At 42.8% G+C, this 19912-nt stretch overlaps 1 protein-coding gene across 1 annotated transcript in view; it reads right to left on the bottom strand.

The window, feature by feature from the left end:
• The window catches only part of THSD4 (thrombospondin type 1 domain containing 4), a 175048-nt gene that overhangs the window by 30447 nt on the left and 124689 nt on the right, over window positions 1-19912 (bottom strand). The window contains exon 6 of the mRNA XM_063314027.1: window positions 12711-12915. Within this exon, the coding sequence (XP_063170097.1) occupies window positions 12711-12915 (205 nt within the window). The remainder of the gene's footprint in view (window positions 1-12710; window positions 12916-19912) is intronic.

Raw genomic sequence — 19912 nt, 5'->3', positions numbered from 1 at the left:
AGATATATAGGTGTGGGTGGGTGGGTGGGTGGGTGTGCATGCATGCACATGGGGCTAGGATTCAAAAGTTAATGATGACATTGTGCACAGATACTTTGTATCTGAAAGCCAGAACATTTGTCAACCTCTTGGTGCGTGTTCATCACAAATTAAGTTTGTCATCAGATCAGATCAGCAAATATTTGGGATCTGAGACAGATTTAGGGGGAAAGAGCGGGAGGGAATAAAAGCTTATCCGAACCTGTGTTGAATGGCAAACAAGATGCTACCCCTTCCACACCTTTCCTCTGGCTCAGATTAAAATCCCCTCTCTCCAGCCGCAGAGAAAAACGGATGACGGGAACTGTAATACTCTGCAACTAATAGAATAATGTCTGCAGGGGCACAGGATTCTCTTTCTGATGGGCAGTCTCTCCACTAGGCCAAAATATTCTTGCTCATCTGGGCATTTTTAACATGCTTATATCTTTTTCAAGGACAAAAGCTTTCTTAAACTGCTACTGCATTCTGTGATGCTGCAGTCGGTGTGGTATTATGTGTTCTTTGCGAATTTGGGGGGATTTAATCTGGACTCAAACCCAAACTTCTGAAACAAGCTACAGCCTAAATTTAACACAAAATTCTTCAGCCTGTGCCCCAAAAGGAGTGTGCCTATGCCCTGAAATCTTTTCAGGATTTCGCTGGGTGATTATATTGAAGAAATGCTTACAGTGCAGAAACAAATAAGGCGCTGAAAACGTTGCAAGTCAAGAGAAACAAATGCTACAGGGAAAGGCTTTGTTGCACAGCAGATTAAATTATCATCAGATTCTTTTTTGTTGCTTGAACACTCGCTTTCCAATGAGTGAATCAGCAGGACATTTCTGAAATTTTACCCTTCATCACCAGTTCTCAGAAAACCAACTAATTTCTTGAGAAATGCAATGTGTGCATTGTTGGGAACTGGGCTTCAGAGAGAAAGACATTTTTTTTTATTCCCTTTATGAATGTGAGGCCATCAATGAGGGAGGGAGGGTGATATTTGAACAGCATGAGAACTATTCAAGGGGCAGGCAATTGTCTGTCTGGAACATTTAATGGTCAAACTGCTAAACCCTGCAGGAAGAAGAATTTCCATTTCACACTCTTAAACTTGAAATCCCTGATGGGTTTTTACACTGGGGAGAAGGGGCAATGTGAAATAATATATTCCTTTCCCTGGTTACAACAGTAACTATGTACTGGGGAAAAACTGGCTGAATTTCTGAACTGTAAACCAGATCGGCAATGAGGGAAGGAGGCAGGTTGAAAGCTGGGAATAAGGGTCAACATTCCAAAAGGGAGTGCAGCCAATGAATTCAGCAAACTCCCAATATAACCTCTGGCATTATCTGTGTTAAGAAATATCACACATGCTTTGAAATTCATGGTTAGACTGTCTTGGTGTTTGAGGCACAAATGTCTACAAATGCCTAGAGTTCAGAAATATGACACATGCCGCTCCTCACTGACATAATCACTTTTACACATGCTTTTTCTCACTAAAATAATTGCTTTTAAACCTGTATGATAAATACCCCAAATATTTCCCCAATGCAGAAATAATAGGAAGATTCTGCTGTTCTATTTATCAAAGCGCTGATGGACTGCATTCACACAGCACCCCAAGAACTACAGTTTGTTTCGAGCAGGATCTTATGAAAAAGCTCTAATTGCTTAGTTCATACATAACACGAAATCACAAGCAATGGTTTATGCCCCACCATGGTTAGTTCATCCAGCATGCTAAGCCAATACTGAGCAAATTAGATGATGACTTTGTGAATGAATCAAGCCATATTTTTCAGATCCTTTTCTTGATGCCTAAAACAGACCCAATATTAAGGTACTGAGCAAGACGTAAAAGTTCAGAAAACCCTTCGGAACCATGGATAACAATTTATCTGTTAGGCCTGCAGAGATGGGCTGATGCAAAGCTGTAGCCATTCAGAAACATTTCATACTGAAAGAGCTTATGGACTCTCCCACAAATGAGAATAAAACCAGCTAATTCCAGCCTTGCAAATAACTTGAGACTGGAAAATGTGAGGGTCAGCATCTTCATTGGATTAAAATAACATCAAGAGTCCAAAATTTGTAACAAACTGGTGGCTAGATTAACTTCTCAGATGTTAGGTGGGATTTATGGGACTTATGAAACAACAGAGAACATAATAGCTTCTACAGAATGTAAATCACATGTGGAAATGAAAGAGCACCTACTGTAAAGTGGTCCAGAAGTACTTCCTAAAATGCAACGGTTAAGCACAGCATGGCATTGAACACTGAGATGCTGTTCCCCTCTTAAAGGGGATGCTGCCTGTTCACTGCTGCACCAAGAAAGTAACAGATTTGCAGATTATTGAAAAGGAAAACTAATGATGCATTTAAAGGAAACAATCATTCAGATCTATAGCTTGAAATGGGTGTGGGGAGGGGATAATGGCACTATTGTATATTTCAGACAGAACGTATGTGATGCTTAATGATGCTTCGAACTGTCTAGCAATCCTTGGAATCTCAGCTAGAGTTAAAGAATCCCATAAACAAAAGGACGTTTGCTTGTCTATTGAAATGGAGAATATCTTCATCCAATAAGGATGTCCCATCTGGAATCATGGGCCTCGCCTGAAAGAAGGAACCAACAATGTTTGAAAAAAAGCCAGTTTGGTGTGGTGGTGAAGGCATCAGGCTAGAAACTGGGAGACCATGAGTTCTAGTCCCGCCTTAGGCACAAAGCCAGCTGGGTCAGTCACTCCGTCTCAGCCCCAGGAAGCAGGCAATGGCAAACCCCTTCTGAAAAACCCGGCCAAGAAAACTGCAGGGACTTGTCTAGACAGTCTCTGAGTATTGGACATGACTGAGCAGATGTAAAACAAAAAAAAGTACAGGAAGTTGGTCAAAGGCCTCTCTTTGCATACAGCCAGTATTGTGTTAACAATTTCACATTACAGGGTTGAAGTTCATCATTGTCAATCTCCATCCAGGTCTCCACCGGACCCTAATTTCTGCACAGAAATTGCTTACTACATACAGTATTTGTAACAGAAGAAGATGGTAGTCTTGAGTTTCCTCTGGAACCCCTGAAATGTTTTGTTGACTCAGCTCTATCCTTTCCTCTTCAAATACTCCTATGCTTGTCCTGACAACACCCCGTTTCTGAGTGTCGGGAAACGCCTGGAAAACCACAGTGACAGCAAAACACAGAAGGGGTCTTAAGGATGACTCCAGAATGGACTGAGGCATGCGTGAGGAATGTAATTTATGATTTGGCCACATAAACCAACTAAAATTCAAGGGCTGTGCTGGGACCAAGGGACTTGGCAGGTGCCCTTCCAACCCTAAAACGTGTTCTGAATTTTGTCTTTAAAATCTTTGCAAGGAAAAATGTCTTTTTCACTGAATGGAATCCAGCCCACTCTTGGAACTTGGGAGTTTCTTCTGCTAGCTGCCTGAGAGGGCCAGCTCCAAAATGGAATGCTCTTCTTGGAAAATGTACAGCTGACCAGCCCAGGAAGAAACTGAATATGAATGAGGTCATCACCAGAACAGAAAAGGATTCAAGTGCCTTCCTTTAAGTTGGAAATGGGGATGTCTTCTCCTGATGCCCTGATGCCAATGCCAGCCACCAGATAGGTCACTCATTGGGAAATAAGGAACTTTTCAAGAAAACTTAGCAATTAAAGAAGTTGCCACACTTGGAGGAACAGAGGAACATAGAATAGTGTTTCTAATCATTGGAGGGTAGCTTTGCTCACTGAAGATCCCAACATCCACAGCCTCTCCAGCCTTTGCCTGAAACCTTGGCTGGCGACTCTGGGTTCAATGGATCAAGGATCAATAGAAGGCAGCTCCCTCGAATCCTTTCTATTCATAGATCTTTACTGCAACCTTCAGGACAAGAATTATTGCTAGTCTGGCCACAGTGTTTCTGCCCTCCTTCAAAGCTCTTAAGAATTCTTCAGAAGTGCTGTTAGGCTCCCTAACCCAGGTTGGAAATTGGTTGAAGCTTCCCAGAAACTGTGTGTGGCATGGCTTGAACTGAACCGTTATTGCAAGACCAGAACAGATTCAGTTTCTAGAAGTTTAAGTTGTCCCAATTTATATCCTCTTGGATAAAAATCTGGTGTCTTCTCATCCTGTGTCTTCCACAGATCAATCGTATTCCCATGTTCACATTCCTGCCCTGAGAAACCCTGCCTCTTCAAGTAATTCCAATTATTTTGGCCTTAGAAAGAATCCCTACCATGACTTTGAATTCTACTTCAGGAGAAATCCAGGGTCAACCACCAGAGAGGAACAGCAGGTCAATGGCAGAGCACATGGTTTGTATCCTGAAGGTCCCCAAATAAACCACTGAATCTCCAAATAAGGACTAGGGAGAGTGATTAGAAAGACCTCAACAGAAAAGTTGGTCACCAGCATGGACAACTGTTGGACTAGATGGATCAAGGATTATAATGTTTTCTTTTTCATTAATAGAATGGGGAAATGAGACTGAAAAAAAAATCACATGTGAATGTTGACCTAAGAAAACAGCAAGTAAGATGTTTCTTACAGGAAACATGGTGGAGGCAGTATTTAAGAAGAAGAAGGAAGAGGAAGAGGAAGAGGAAGAGGGGAAGGCAGCTTTTTGATCCAACATTTACACATCATTCTTTCTTGTCACTCCTAGATCAGCCCTAGCAGCCTCCAAGAAATAGCAGAACATTTTTGCCACTTGTGTATCTTACCCTCTCTGGGTTCTGCAGATGCATGGTGTTCCTATTCTGGGAAACAAGGTTCAACCCAGCTAGAGGACACCAGACAGAGGAAGGCTGTTTAATGCAAGTTAGCCTCACTGGAGGTTGTCTGCAAGATGCCATGCACCAGAAGGAGGCTAAAGGGGTCACCGAAAAAAGCTAGCTGAAAGGAAGTCAGGACTCAATAGCAGCATTTAGGAGAAGCCAAGTGGTCAAATCCAATTAAATGCAGCTCTATTTCTGAACTGTAATCAAGCCGTTAAAATAGCTAACCGGAGGATTTATTAATTGAAGTCTTTATCCGTAGCATGCAATATTACTTCTCCTGGAAGGTTTCTCCGAAGGAAAAAAAAATCCCTTGATCTCAAATCAGTCTTCTTGCCTTGTTACGCAATTCAAGGGAAGAGCTTAAGGAAATCAAAAGAAGGATTAAAGTGTTTTTATTGAGAATGTGAAGTGTCACAGTAAGGCTGGACACAGTCAAAGTGGGATTTAGCATACAAATTAAGAGTCGAGTTGGCTCATCCATGATTGCCTCAGAAAGTTCCTTCTACCTGCTTCCTAAATTACAGAGTTGGAGAAGCTGAGTTTATCTGCTTTGCTGATTATTATTACCATTCCTTCGTGGTAGCATTTTTTAAAACTGTCTCTGACTTGTACAGGAATTATACCAAGTTTTCAGGGTCAGAAACTTGCTGGTGAAACAACCCCAAAAGTACAGATGTTGTCTCCATCATTTAGAGTTCCTTCAAATTTTTAAGGGCTATAAGGTTTCTCCAGTGTCATACATCTGGACCACAAGCTTGTTTTCCTTCTCCATGGATTCTCTGCAGTCTCAAAATCTACTGTTTTGACTCAGATTAGAGTGAAGTTTGCCATATTCGTAAGAGACTGGAACCAGGTCACAATGGTTTGAAATGGGTCTGCTGATATTCAGACAACCTCATACAAATCAGCCCAGAGTTCTCACTCGAGGCACGAATGGCCAGCCTCAAATTATCCTTTCGGACACATTATCAAAGACTCTCTGGAGAAGGCTCTGATGCTGGAAAGGTGGAAGGAAGGAGAAGATGAGGATGAATAGCAGCAAGATGGATGGACTCAGTAGAGATGGGAGCACTGTTGGAAGACCTGAAGGACCAGGTTGAGGACAGACCATCACGGAGGACATCTCTTTAAGTGGTTGCTAAGAGTCAACATAATTGGTGGCACATAATTAATCTATCATTGTAAAGACCCAAATCCCTATAATGCTGGGAAAGGTGGAAGGCAAGAGAAGATGAGGATGACCAGCAGCAAGGGGGATGGACTTGGTTACAGCACCATTGGAAGATCTGAAGGACCAGGTTGGGACAAAATGTCCTGGAGAAAATCTATTTATGTGGTTTCTAAGAATTGACGATGACTTGATGGCACAAATCAATCAACCACATCTTTAGAACCAATACAGACCCCACAGCAAGCTCATCAGTGAATGCACATCTTCCCAAAGCAATATCTAAACTGCTTCCAGTATGAATCTTTCTCTTTATACTACTATTTATTGGTAAGCAATAAAGACAGACAGTTTCAAGCCCCAGGCCTTGAAATCAAAACAAATGTGGGGTAGGCCTCTGTCACAGCCTGAGTCAATATCAGTTGTGTGGCTCAGATTTCTTTGGGAGAGTTTCAACCTTATTCTCATGGCTCTGTGTTTTGCCCTGAGCTCCATCCCATTAATAGTAAAAATGAGAGAGGTTGGTCTTTGCACAAGGTGCTGGGCCTTTGGCATGTTTTCTATGAAGCGTTTCAACCCTCAGTGGTAATAAAGCATGTAATTTTTCAGACTGAGAGTACAAAAACTGCCATGTTCTGCACCAGAAATAAAGACTAAAGCTGTGACAGGTTAAAATTACCAACTAATAGCCCTGCATGATTAAAGGTCACCAGGGGACAAAAGGGACTTGTGGAAAACTGATCTTTTAATCATGTTGGCAACTTCTTAAGGAGCAAGATAAGGGAAGAGTGGTGAATAAAAAATTGGATATACACAAAACCAAGCTGGGTTTTTAAAGGCTCTCCTCCTAAAAACCTCAGGAAGCTGTATTTGTCTTTAATTGACCTATCTAACCCAATATTGGCTTGCTGGCAGATGTTCTCCCGTTATTTGTTACTTGAAGAAAGCATGGAAGTAAATCCATTTCAGCAGTGTAGAAACATCATTGTTCCCCATGTACCCCAAAGGCTGATCTAACTTCAGAGATCTGATATGAATTAAGAAAAGGAATCCCAAATTAAGAGACCTGATATGAATTAAGAGCCTCACTGGATCCAATCAACACAGTCAAGCCTAAATATTTTGCTGCACGAGGATAAAACACGAAAGCACGCCCTCTCATTCCATGTTCAAAACTCAGATGGATGCGCACTTGAATCATCCTTCTGTCCTACAATGGGACACAGTATGCAGTGGGAACAAATGGTGAAGCTTGGTCTGGCTTCTTACCTGGGCTTGTCCATCTCCATCACTACAAAAAAGGGGGGCCAGGAATGGAATCTCTTGGCCAGCAAGGTCAAAATGGAAGTTTCCCCAGTCAAGGCTATGATGAGGATCTGCTCAAAATTTCGGTGGAACCCGACTAGCCCTCTATGTCAGTTTTCTTTCAGCCATCTAATAGAGGATGGACATGCATTCTGACCTACTACGCCTAGTGAGGCTGGGCCTATCAGATCCAAACTGCAGGGACTAGATGGAAGAAAGTTCTGGAGATGGGTCTTTTGTTGGATGATTTGACCATCTTTGTCTTTTCCCCCAGTGCTCCCTTACTGTTAGATGTCTACACACCCAGTTGCCAGTTCCTCCACTTTTTCAAGTTCTAAGAACATTTATTTAACTTTTGCATGCTTGCAGCTTAATCCTCTCCTGCCACCAAGTGATACCCTGCTGACTTTACATACATATACATGAGAGTTGGCTGATCAAAACACATGAAGGTTGTGAATAGCAGCTCCACTGTGCCCAAGAAAGAAACCGGAAGCTCACTGATGTTTTCCAACTGAACAGAAGATCCTCTCCCCAAGGAGAAATGCAATATTTTGTTGGAATGTGCTCCTTTGTGCACTTGCTGGCTTCTTGTAACTATCAGTTTGGGTCAAAAGGTTTCATTTTGCTTTTGCCCATCTCTTCTTTCGGAGTGGCATTTCAAGGGGGACGTTTCAAAAGGGAGAAGGAAGGCCATGACAAACACGACGAAGGGCTAAGCAGATGTCGGCCTGCAAGAGTTAATCATGACGCTACATAGGCGCTCACACAAGCCAGAAATGCAGCTCCAAATGCATTCTTCACACAGCAGAAATAACTTCAGCTTGCACATTAATCAAATGCGTGGGCCTTTCCCACAATCACGTTAATGCCACTGCTGAGCATTCGCCGAGAAAATAATTCATCCAGATACGGAATTTAGTGCGTGCCTAAATAGAACTGAACCAAAAATACTAAGAGCTGTTCACGCAATTCTCTTTTCCTTTAAACAGCAGTATGGGACAATCTCTCCTCTATCTGGAAGTAGATATAATGAACATCTACAGCACAATACACTACGAAGGGAGCCAGTTTGGTGTAGCGGTTAAGGAACCTGGCTAGAAACCGGGAGACCGGGAGTTCTAGTCCTGCCTTGGGCACGAAGCCAGCTGGGGGACCTTGGGCCAGTCCCTCTCTCTCAGCCCTAGGAAGCAAGCAATGGCGAACCACTTCTGAAAATTCTACTTCCTTGGAATTAAAGATGATTCTGGGGGCTGGTTCTTTGGTTTCCAGCAGACCCATAATCTTTTAAACATTTAAATAATGGAGGGACCAGGTTTTAGGTCACAGAGAACTACCTGAACTGAAGGCAAACCCTCCTTCCAAGCACAGACCTATCTGGATGTTCATTAGCAAGCTTTATTCAGAGGAAAGTAGGATGGTTACAGGAATTCTAGCAAATGCGTTATTTTCTCTTTGGAGTCAAAATATATCTGTGTAAGCTGGAGGGGGGGGGAATTTTCTGATTCTCTCTTTTTAGCAGCCTTACGGCGTAACAGTGAGGGGGGCCCGTCTTTTCTCGGAAAGCTGTGGGTCTGCAGCTGTGGGTTTGGGGGTGACGGTTATTTGAATCCTTATTAGTCTGAAAACCAACCCTTTCAGTAAGGAGACTATATTATGGTTTAAGAACGCAATCTGCTATTCAGCCTTCAGTGGGACATGTATTTAGATGCAACCCGAGAACTGGGATGGGGGAAAATCTACCTTGTGGAAATGGATAATGTCTGTTCCAGTACTGTTGTCTAGCCTCCTTTCCCATCATTATGCCTTCCAGATGTGTGGGATTTTATCACCCTGAATCCCCAGCCAGCATAAAGGTTGGGCAAGACAACCTGGAGGTCCTCAACCACAACTCCTGCTCCACCAAGCCATCCATCAATGTCCCTCCCTTATCTTGCACTCAGATTGTCTTTATCAAAGCCCGTGTTATTGTAAATGATGGCATCGTTGATGTGCTGAACCTCAGTGTGGGAGATTTATTGGCCAGATCAGAATCCAGCACATAAAATGAGAGATTCTCTGCCAAACTGGGTCAAATCCTATTTTCTCCCAAGCTACGTTATGCAGTTGAATCGTTCCAGATCGAGGAGGAGGTCCCAAACTATTCAAAGCAAGGCCCCAAAGACTAGGCCCAGGTCCAGAAATACTGCAAAGTCTGCAGGGAAGGGTCTCTGAACTCATAATATTTCTAGCACAGCAGACTAAGCAAAACCTCTCCCTTGAATCTTCAGCCAAATCTCAAGATTAGCCATTGTGTTTTTGAAAGGCGTCTCATGTCCCAAAGGAAGAGACAACCCACACATTGTATTTTTCAGATGGGTCCTCCTCCCCACACTGAAACACGCATCCATGTAAAAAAGTACATTGATAAACATTCTTCCTATAGGTAGCAGCTAGACAACGGATCACACTGTGCAATCAGATTTTATGGTTAATATTTTAGCTTTCCTAAGATCACACATGCTTTTTTCTTTCATTTGTCCTAGGTGGAATTGTTCTTCATTTTGCCCCATCTCTGAACCAAACTTACTGCCAGAAGTAGAGAAAGTATTATCATAAGGAATTTCTGGCAAAACTAACTTCTTGGCAGGAGGGTAGGAAGAGCACCTTGTAAGTAGATAATGTCCAAAAATGCTGCTCTCAAACCCAATCTAAGACGCAGCAGCAGAGACATCCCATAACTTACGTTGACACAACTTGTGGGTTAGTGTCTCAAGCTTGCTTTGTGAAGGACGTTTTCTTCCAAGACAATTCAAAATACTCCAAAAAGTAAGACGCCCAAATTTCAGCTCTAGAAAATGCATTTTTATCTCATATAATCACCACTCGACAGATGAGGAAAGAGTTGACATTTGGTGAAAACAACATTCCTGTGTGTTAATTTTATGGTCTATTTCAAATTAATGAAGCATTAATTGGATAGCTCGCATGATGTTGTGTCAGGTGCTGAAGAATCAGCCACTTGGTTTCAGACAACAGAACATGTGGGATAAGTTACCATGCACAGGAGCAAATCTTACTGAGGCATTCGTTTGTTTATACCACTCCACCTTTGGGTGGGAAAAGACTTTGAAGACACCAAACCCTGGCTAACAATACAGCCCACAAGCTGAGCACTGAGATCAAACATCCCACAAAGGCCCAACCAGATTAAAGGATCCCATCCAATCCACTCCTAAACTTAGTCAGACAAACGTTAACTAAGGTTAACGTTACATTTAGAGAAACAACAACATCCAAATCACAGTGTTCCTTCTGCTTGTTGAATAGTGGACTAGCATCACAGATCTGCCCAACATGTCACATGCAGCAAGGGAGCATGCAATAAATACACATCAATGTAGGCTCAATACAATACAGCAGAGGAAAGTAAGCTATGACCCTGAAGATAGTGTTGGACTACAGTTTCCATTGTCCTTGCAGAAGTTGTCTTGGATGGTGGGAGTTGGAGCTCAGTAACATTTGGAGATACGCAATTTGGACTAGGGTGTAGGAACCTGAGAATGGATATGATTTCTTTAGTGTTCTTGTCTGCTCTTTTTCACTGGGTTGGGTGATCATAGCAAAGAATTGTTCTACAAACATGGTGGAGGCATTTAAAGGGTTTTGCATAAAACATGTATTTAGGGAATTTCTGGATATGAAGCATATTCCACACGGCTTCAACTTTTCAAAGCTGGCGATTGCTTTGATCAAAAACTTTGAACCTGCTTCTCAAAGGCTGTTCCTTGAGACTGTTCCACAAAGCACCAAAAAGTGCCTTATGGCCCTTGAAGGCAGGACAGAACTGAGACACCCTGCAGTCACTGCAGTCACTTCGAGGACCTCCAAAAGTCTCCTCTGCATGAAGAAGATACTTCTGGTGGTCTGAAGTGTCTCATCTCAACACTTTTGTTGGAAATGGTAAAATGGGGTGCCTCCCTTTTTCAAGTCAAACGAATGCCTTGAATTGAACTAGAGCTTCCATCCTAATCAAAATTCAGAGCAGAATCACTTCCTTGAGGCTTAATATTCAACATCATCAGAAGGGTGGGACCTGAGGTCTGACCAGCTGAGGGGGAGAAGTGAATTGAAAAACTGAATGGGGCAACTGAGGAAATGACTCCATGCAGAGGTCCACATTAGTGCATCCCTGATAGATACCTGTGTACTCTCTGATTGAAGGGGAACCCATCCTCTTTCTCCAGTAATTGGTTCAATTGTTGAATCGTTCTGCCTTCCTAGAATTTAAATCTATTATCCCATGTCCTGTGCTCCAGAATAACCAAGAGCAGATTGTGGCCATTTTTGGTGTGACATCCCTTCAGGCAACTGAAAAATACTATCAGCTCAAGGCTAAACATACCCTTAACTAGATAGTGACTAGATGACTACTAGTTGGCCAAAATGAGAATGCTCCCTAGCTAAAGAAGCGGAGAAGTAAGGCACCAGCTCTGAACAGACCAAAAAGGAACAAAAGATTGAGAACTATAAAAAGGTGATGGTGGGCATTTATTATAATGTTCTTATTTAGGAGTTGCCTTGAATTGAACATACTGAGCCATACATGGAATGGACGCGGCAGAAAAATAGCAGCATTCCTGTTCTAAAAAAGAAATCACAGCCATTGGCATGCCTGGGAACAGAACCCACATCCAGTTTCCCAGGCCTTGTCCAACCCCTGGAGTTTTGACAGCTTGGCTAGTACCAATCCTTGGTAGATGTTTTTGAAGACTTGTCTGCACCAAATTAATCTCCCAGTGTTGAAGGTTCTCAAGGCTAATGTTCCATCCTGCTGACTACCAGGCATTTTGCTCACCCCAGAAAGCAAAGCATATTTCCCGTTTTCCTATATTGCTGTCCAGGGAGCAGCTCCATCTATATTTCAAGCAAAGCAGATGAAAACAGGAGCAGTACACAGACCAGGGAGAGTGATGCAAAGAGGCCATCTTTTGAATTCAACCATGCCTTCCCAAAAGCCACATCAAAAAGCTTTCTTACCAAAAAAAACAGGAGGTGTGGACAAAGGGAAGGGGTTGCACCGATCAATTTTCAGATCATCCACTTCAGGTTCATCTCATGTATTAACTCATAGGTTAGCTTAGGCTTCACCTAACCTAACCCTTACAAAGCCTATTATCAACATTTCAGGTTCCACCACTAAGGGACCTCACAACCTTCGTTTCGACTGATGCCCATTCGAGGGAGAAACACTCTTCTCAAAGTCCTGGCTGTCCTTTTGCTTTTATGCCCCCTCCCTCCAGAAACATTGTTCTCCACCCGGCTTCTTCCAAATAAACTGGGAGTGCAACACTGAGAATTGGGAAGGCTGTAGGGAGTTCTGGCAACTGCAGGACCAACAGATCACTTGACTGGGGGGAGACTTCTTTTGGGAAAGGTGGACTACCTACCCAAGTAATTGTTGCTCTTTGACATCTCTGTAATGTTGATTTTGGTGGCCCCCTCTGGAATTTCTACTATTTTGTGGTAGCCAAGGTTGGTCAAGGTGTGCTTGAAGACCCCCGAAATCACTCTGCAAGCTGAGTTGTCCCCTCCGCAGATTCCACATTTGTCCACCACCTTGTCAGAGCCAAGATAATCATCACAGCCAATACTCTGTTATGGAAAAGGGAAAAAGAGAATCACACGGTCAATTCACAGTATACGGAATGCATCACAACTGGTTTCAGGAAAGCAAAGTGGAACTCGGTGTAGCTAAGGGACCCAACACCAGCCTGGAACAGCTCCAGTTTCTGCTTTTCAGAAGTGAGGGTAAATTACTATGAATCAGTATTTCTCAAACACTCCAAGGACCCCTGGGTATTCCTCAAGGCCCTCTCAGGGGTCTTCCCAATCAAAATTATTTGTCAGCCTACAATGAAAAATAATACAATATTAAAATCCCATCAAACAATCATGAGAAGCAGTGGTGGCAGCAAATGTGTTGATTAAAATTTTTAATATGGTAAATATCAATAAATATAACCTAAAAACAAAAATGAAAGCTCTTTTGGGGTCCTTCATAATTTTGAAAAGTGGGAAGGGGTCCTGAGAGACAAAAGTTTAAGAAATACTGCTGGAGATTAAATACGTGAAATAAACATACGCACTGGGGCACTGAACACACGTATAAATCTTCCCAGATTAATTCAAATAATCAGCAATTCCCTAACCTTAGTAAGAATGTTTCAGCAGTGAACATCATGGTTTCAACCATCAGTGACATAATTTGGTGGACTCTAAATATCTTTGGATAATTACGGCAGGAAAAGCCAACATCTGATACAGGAGGTCAGCTGAGGAGGACAACTGCAATCAGAAGTCAGAGGTGGGGGGGATGAAAGGGGTAGGCTGAACTGGTATATTGAGAGAAGTTCAGAGGCAATTCCATAAAATAAAATCAGGAGGAAAGGGTAGGGTTAGGGTTAGGGAAGATCTCTACCTCCTGCCATTCCAAGTGGACCAACACGTTCCACCTTTGCTCCCTTTAAGACAGTGGTTCTTAAACTGGGGGTAATATGGGCATGTCCTGGGGGTAATGGAGCAATTTATAATGGCTTGTTTATGAGTTGAGGATCCAGTGTGGGGCTGCTGAAATGTTTGTGTAAAACCATAGAGTCTGGGTTTTTTTTTTGTGGGGTGGTGACATTATGCAAGACCGGGAAATGAAATAATTGGGTCCAACCATTTAAGAACCCCTGCTGTATGATGCCATCATGTCACTGCCCCACAGTGGACTTCAAAAAAGGTTGCCTGCTGTACAAGCAGTTCAGAGATGTAGCCAGTCTCAGCATCAGCTAGTTACAACCAGGAGAAAGAGATGCCCTTCCCACACTTTTAATGCTCATCTCAGGAGATGGGCAAGCTTTACGAATTGTTCTACTGATTGAAGAACTCACACTGCAAAGAGAAGAATGTCAGTGCCCCAGACCCCAATCTCTTCCCTGTTCACTGGTGGTGGCTGGGAAACGGGGGTCAATATATTAGGGGGAGGAACGCTGTTGTGCTTTGTTTCAATGGCTGTCTGGTCTGAGCTGTCATTTTGTTTATATTTTTGTTTTAGTTTAGTATTCTAGTATTTAGCACTATACTTTGTAAATTGTCCAGAGTTCACTGGAGTGGGTGGCTATATCAGATAATGAAATAAAATAATAAAATAAAATAAAATAAAATAAAATGGTCCCTTTCATTAAAGATTCCATTGCTTGAAAGTTCTTCAGCAGAGCCTAGGAATTTCCTTCTTGACCGGATCCAGTGAAATTACAACTGGGCCAATTTACTCCCCAACCAATGCAGACTTTGTTCACTCACCCTCCTCTAAGCAATTGCATTAACTAGAGTTGTCAGCATTTCTTTTAGCAGTAGCTTCTGGGTTCTACTGCAAAAAAATAAATAAATATGACTATCTTTCTGCCAGATGTTGGTACACTGTGGACCTCTTTCTTCTGCTGCATTACCAGGACACTTCCCTTCTAGGAGAATGAAGTAGATATTTATAACTCTGATGAGTTATGGCAGATTGGACCAGACACCTGTAATTGGTCCAAAACTGAATGTCGCTGGACGTGGGCCTTCGGCCAAAACAATTTTAGGGGTGAAGAATAAAGCAATTTTTCTGGCAGGTTGATTTTTTTTTTTTTTTTTTGGTGTGTATTTATTTTAAAGGCAGCTTCTCAAGCTACTCAGCACTTAGGAATGTTTCCTGACAATGGAGAAAAATATCAGCCTACTGCTCCATGGAGAAGGTGAGTTACTGATGGAAGACAGAGTGGATTGAAAAGGGCCCTGTTTTTTTCCATTTTTCACGGGGATAAATTGTGACCAGATGATTTGGGAGGGCCAGTCCAGGAGGAGGAATGGAAGAAGACAACAGGAAGGGGGAAAGGAGGCAGGCCAGGAAGGATGGAAAGAGGCTAAAGGAGATAATTTTCCATAGAGGGTTTGGGAGGGATTAAAGTGTTTTGCAAGGCATTATCTCTAAAGCTGGATCTCCTCTTCCAGCCGGGGAGATAGATCAAAGGAATAAATTGCCTCATGCTCCTTCCAAACAACAAAGGGAAGACACCTCTTTCAAATTAGGAGGTTCCTGGCATCTGTGGCTCTGAAAGGTGGACCACAGAGAAGAGATTCCAAACCCTCTTCGTGGCTTAAGTGGATCTTGACCTCCAAACATTCAAGGCTTTAGCTAACTCCACATCCGCCCCACCCCCAGATGGCACAGTCATTACTGTCAGAAGGTTTGTTCCATCTCCAGCTGACTTTGCACCTGCTACCTTTAAAAACAGCGGGCATTGCAATGCACAAGTTGGCCCATGGGCTGGCCAGAGAGTCATGGCTGTCCTAACCTGTCTTAAGCATCCATGCCACCTGTTCCCACGCTGAAAGAACTGGGTTGAGGGGGAAAGAATCCCAAATAAAATAATTGGTACTATGGGCTGGGAGGGGGGAATCAGTTGAACATATTCACTCATTTGTTCACCAGGCCATTGCTATTTTCTTGTGGATGGGCATGTTTTAATACAGGGAGGGAGGGAGGGAAGGAAGGAAGGAAGGAAGGAAGGAAGGAAGGAAGGAGGGAGGGAGGGAGGAAGGAAGGAAGGAAGGAAGGAAGGAAGGAAGGAAGGAAGGAAGGAAGGAAGGAAGGAAGGAAGGAAGGAAACGTGGGAACAGGCAGAAAGGATCTTGCCTGAAAACACATGAAAACAAGAATAAAATTAACATTGGTTCATTCCTAATTCTACAAGCAGCATTTTCTTGTTGCTTAAGAGAAGCATTTGTCCCATGTATGCAAAAAAGAGGGTTTGCCTTTTTAAATGGCCTGCTGGTTTCTTGGTATAAGACTGTCCCCCAGACATGCCACACTATCTGTTTGTTCCAAATTCATCAGGGTCTTGTTCCTAGTTAATGAAAGATGCTTTGATTACTCAGTTAAGCAAAACAGTCCTAGTTCTTTAACTCGTCTTGCTTACATAGGATAGATCTCCCATCTGCTCCAGAACTCTGAAAGAGAGAGCTGCCGGCAAACATCAATTCCCCATCCAAAGGTGCACTTTGCAATGTTATGTTTTATGCAAAAGCTTTCACTCTACCTTAAAGGAAAATAAACTGGGCGACATGCCAAACATCTTCAGGATTCTTGAAAAATCCTATCTCCCCCCAACGTTATAAGTTGCAGACTTCGACTACAGAAACTGCTCAAGAATGGTGTGCCAAATTTGATTTTGATGAATTCCCTTGAGGAAAACAAGGGGCAATCTGGACGAAGCCTTAAGTGATGCACTTCACAGGGACATCAGGCAATGCGCACAATAGGGTGGGCCGAGCGCCAGGCATTCATAGCGATGAAGCCCTCATTCTCCAAATGGAGAGCAGATGTTAGCATTTCGCTGGGAAGTGAAACTATTTCAAGAAGTGTGGCTGTGGCAGCCTATCCAATCCAAAGTGACAATTGCTTGCTCGCCCTGATCTAGCGGCACTCAAAATGGGAATGGTAATAACAAGAATTAGATGCTAAAGGAGCCCAATCCTGAAGCATCAGGGCTGACAGAGCAGCAGCTGCAGGCTTGGAAGAAAAATAAGCCATGGTTTATCCATGGAAATGCATGCTAAGGATCAAACACTAGAAAAGTGGTGAAATGGTGCTGTCTTAACCAGACTGTGGAGGGTGGAGAACTAAATGCCTGAATCCATCCAGAAGAACATGCTGCTGCAGGTCAGGAGAAGAACAAGCTGAAGGCCAGATGCGCAATGTTCTCCAGAGAAAAGTGGGGTTACGAGCTTAAGAGCGACAACTGAGCAATCCAGGAACTTGTTGGGCTTGGAGAATGGGGAGCAGGAGTAGAGATGCCAGGCGCAGACGAGGCAAATTGTCTTGGCACCAGTTAAGAGCAACCTGAGTTTGAAAGGATGGACAACTAGAGATGCAACTAGAAATGTCATGCCCTTCCCAGGCTGGAATATTTGGATGTGTTAAAGTCCCTGTGCCTAATGCCACTACATTATTATCATGAATGCTATACAGGAACAGCATTATGGAATAGCTGCATGCATGCACACACTCACACACACATATACACACATTAACTTTATGAGAGAGCTGAAAAAAGGTCCTCTTTTGCTGGACTTTGGGTCATCCTGCACACGAGGCCTGCAGCTGCTGTTATGTTATTTTCCTGGTTATGTATTTAATATATGGTCATGTTTCTCTTTTGATACCATGTCAGCTGTTTTTATGATCGTTCTGTCTTGTTCTCATTTCTGTAAGCTGCCCAGGGTTTTTTGACCACCTAGAAGTGCCGTAAAACATGGTCCCCATTACAAAGAAGAGGTTCTCCTTTGCAACCAGCTACGCTTTGGCCCCAGTTGAAATGTCTGTTGTCAGATCACCCTTCAGGAATCAGCCAGTTGAAGAAATTCACAAGCAGGGAGGTTTTATAGCAGTATACAGATTGATTAAGTAAATAAGGTGTAAATATATCACCCAAAACTTACTCTGCAATTCAAGAATTTTATCTTACTAAACTTCTAGATATCATGCAATTGGGTTGACTTTGACGAGTCAAGGTTCCTCTTCATGGAAGGAAGTTGGTCCTGATAATTCAAGACTTCTTCTCTGCACCCCATCTGCAGTTCCATCTTCCACCTCCCTTGCTTAACGATTTCTCCACTGAACACCAGTTTCCCCTCTTCTACATTGGCCTTTTAGGACCTCATTGAAGGATGGAGTTCAAGAACACGTTTGCCCCCATGTGTAGATACTGGTCAGCAATTCAGAAAGAAGCCCTTACCCTGCAACTTGTTAACTGTTGATGAATAAATAGTGTGGGAAAGATATCACGGGCAACTTATATCATTTTGCATGGAGCGATGCCTCCCAGATCTATTTTCATGAAGCTGATTCATGAAGACAGGCAGGTAATTCACTAGAGTTCACTAGACCATTCAAAGATAGATGGTGGATCCTGATTTGTCTGTTGAAACAAGATACATGCTCTGCTTATGGATCTCTTTCATAGTAAGCAAACATGTGGTAATGAACACGTGATCACTCCCTCATCACCTTTGAGAATCAAATATTTAATGCAATGAAACAAAAACATTTTCAGGAGACCAGAACACTGCAGTAATGGCAAAGAATTTCATGAAAGATGTTCTCTAAATATAGAAATCTGGAAATAAGTGGTCATAACACTGATTAATGTTGTTTTCATTTTCACCTTGTTAGCCTTTTTCCAGCATCTCTGAAAATAATGCAAAACAAAAACTTTTGTTCTCCGTCCAGTTTCCTAACACACCAATAAATGAATCCCAGGAGAATGGGGTGATTTTTTTTCTCTTGTTGCTTGATTTTGCAATAATACCAGGCTAGTTTTCAAGTGTTTCCAATCAGATATTTTGGAGGAAGAATGTATGTTTCATCATTTTAAAATATTTTCCATTTGGCTGCATGGATGTGCCAACAGCAGATCTCATCATTGCCATTTATCCTCTGTCAGTTTTATGAGCCGAACTCATTACAGAGCAGATAAACTTGATTGAGCTTGCTACAGCTTCCTCTCTCCAAAAGTGTAAAGATTGGGAATTGATTCAGTGCTCACACCAAATCTATAAACTAATTTAAGCCAAAACCAATGTGCATAGGTAACCATTCCCTTTCAATGTATTTCTTTGTATGGCATCTGCACACATACTGGCTTTTCTTCTTAATGCCCAACCCTGTTTCACGTTGCTTTTAAAAGAATGGCACATTTTCTCCAACGGGAAAAGGATGAGCCGGCTAGGAAGCAATGCCAGAAACTCTCAGGGGCAAAATGCATGGTTAATGTGCAGAAAACTGAAATACTTTGGCCACATAAGGAGAAGACAGGACACCCTGGAGAAGATGCTGATGCTAGGGAGAGTGGAGGGGAAAAGGAAGAGGGGCCGACCAAGGGCAAGGTGGATGGATGATATTCTAGAGGTGAGGGACTCGTCCCTGGGGGAGCTGGGGGTGTTGACGACCGACGGGAGGCTCTGGCGTGGGCTGGTCCATGAAGTCAAAAAGAGTCGGAAGCGACTGAACGAACAAACAACAAACAGTGTGCAGAAAGGCCCAGGATCCACATTTCTCACCTCCTCAAACCTCAAGTTAATCCAGGTTACCTGCTCATGGTTCACCCTGCATAACAATAGCTCCCATTACTATACTAAGCTATTAAGCTGAACCAAAGGCTTCCAACGGAGAACATTTGACTCAGATTTGGAAGAGAATGAAAGCCAAAGGCGTTGAAATAAGACCTGCAGCTCCAATCTGGATCAAGTTCAGTGCAATTCCAATGTCTATAAACTACACTGGGTGGCGGAGAGAAGGACTCACTGAGACAGAACTCCTAGGTAGTTTAATGATTGGGAATTTTGTAGACAAGCAAACCATCTCGGTCCATTTTCCACATCCAAGCAACTTCACTAAGAGGTTCTCACCAGGTGAAGGACCATGAAAGGTCCTTCCCTTGGTTCTCTAGCTAAGGGTGGGGAAATTCCTCCAAATCCTGAAAAGTCATTACAATCCAACATACTTAATACAAGGCTAGAAAAATGAATGGTTATGGTACTATAAGGGAGGGTGCTGTTGGCA

The sequence above is a fragment of the Candoia aspera genome, chromosome 13 (genome assembly GCF_035149785.1).
Source record: "Candoia aspera isolate rCanAsp1 chromosome 13, rCanAsp1.hap2, whole genome shotgun sequence".
NCBI lineage: Eukaryota > Metazoa > Chordata > Lepidosauria > Squamata > Boidae > Candoia > Candoia aspera.
This window is presented reverse-complemented; position numbering and strand designations above follow the sequence as displayed.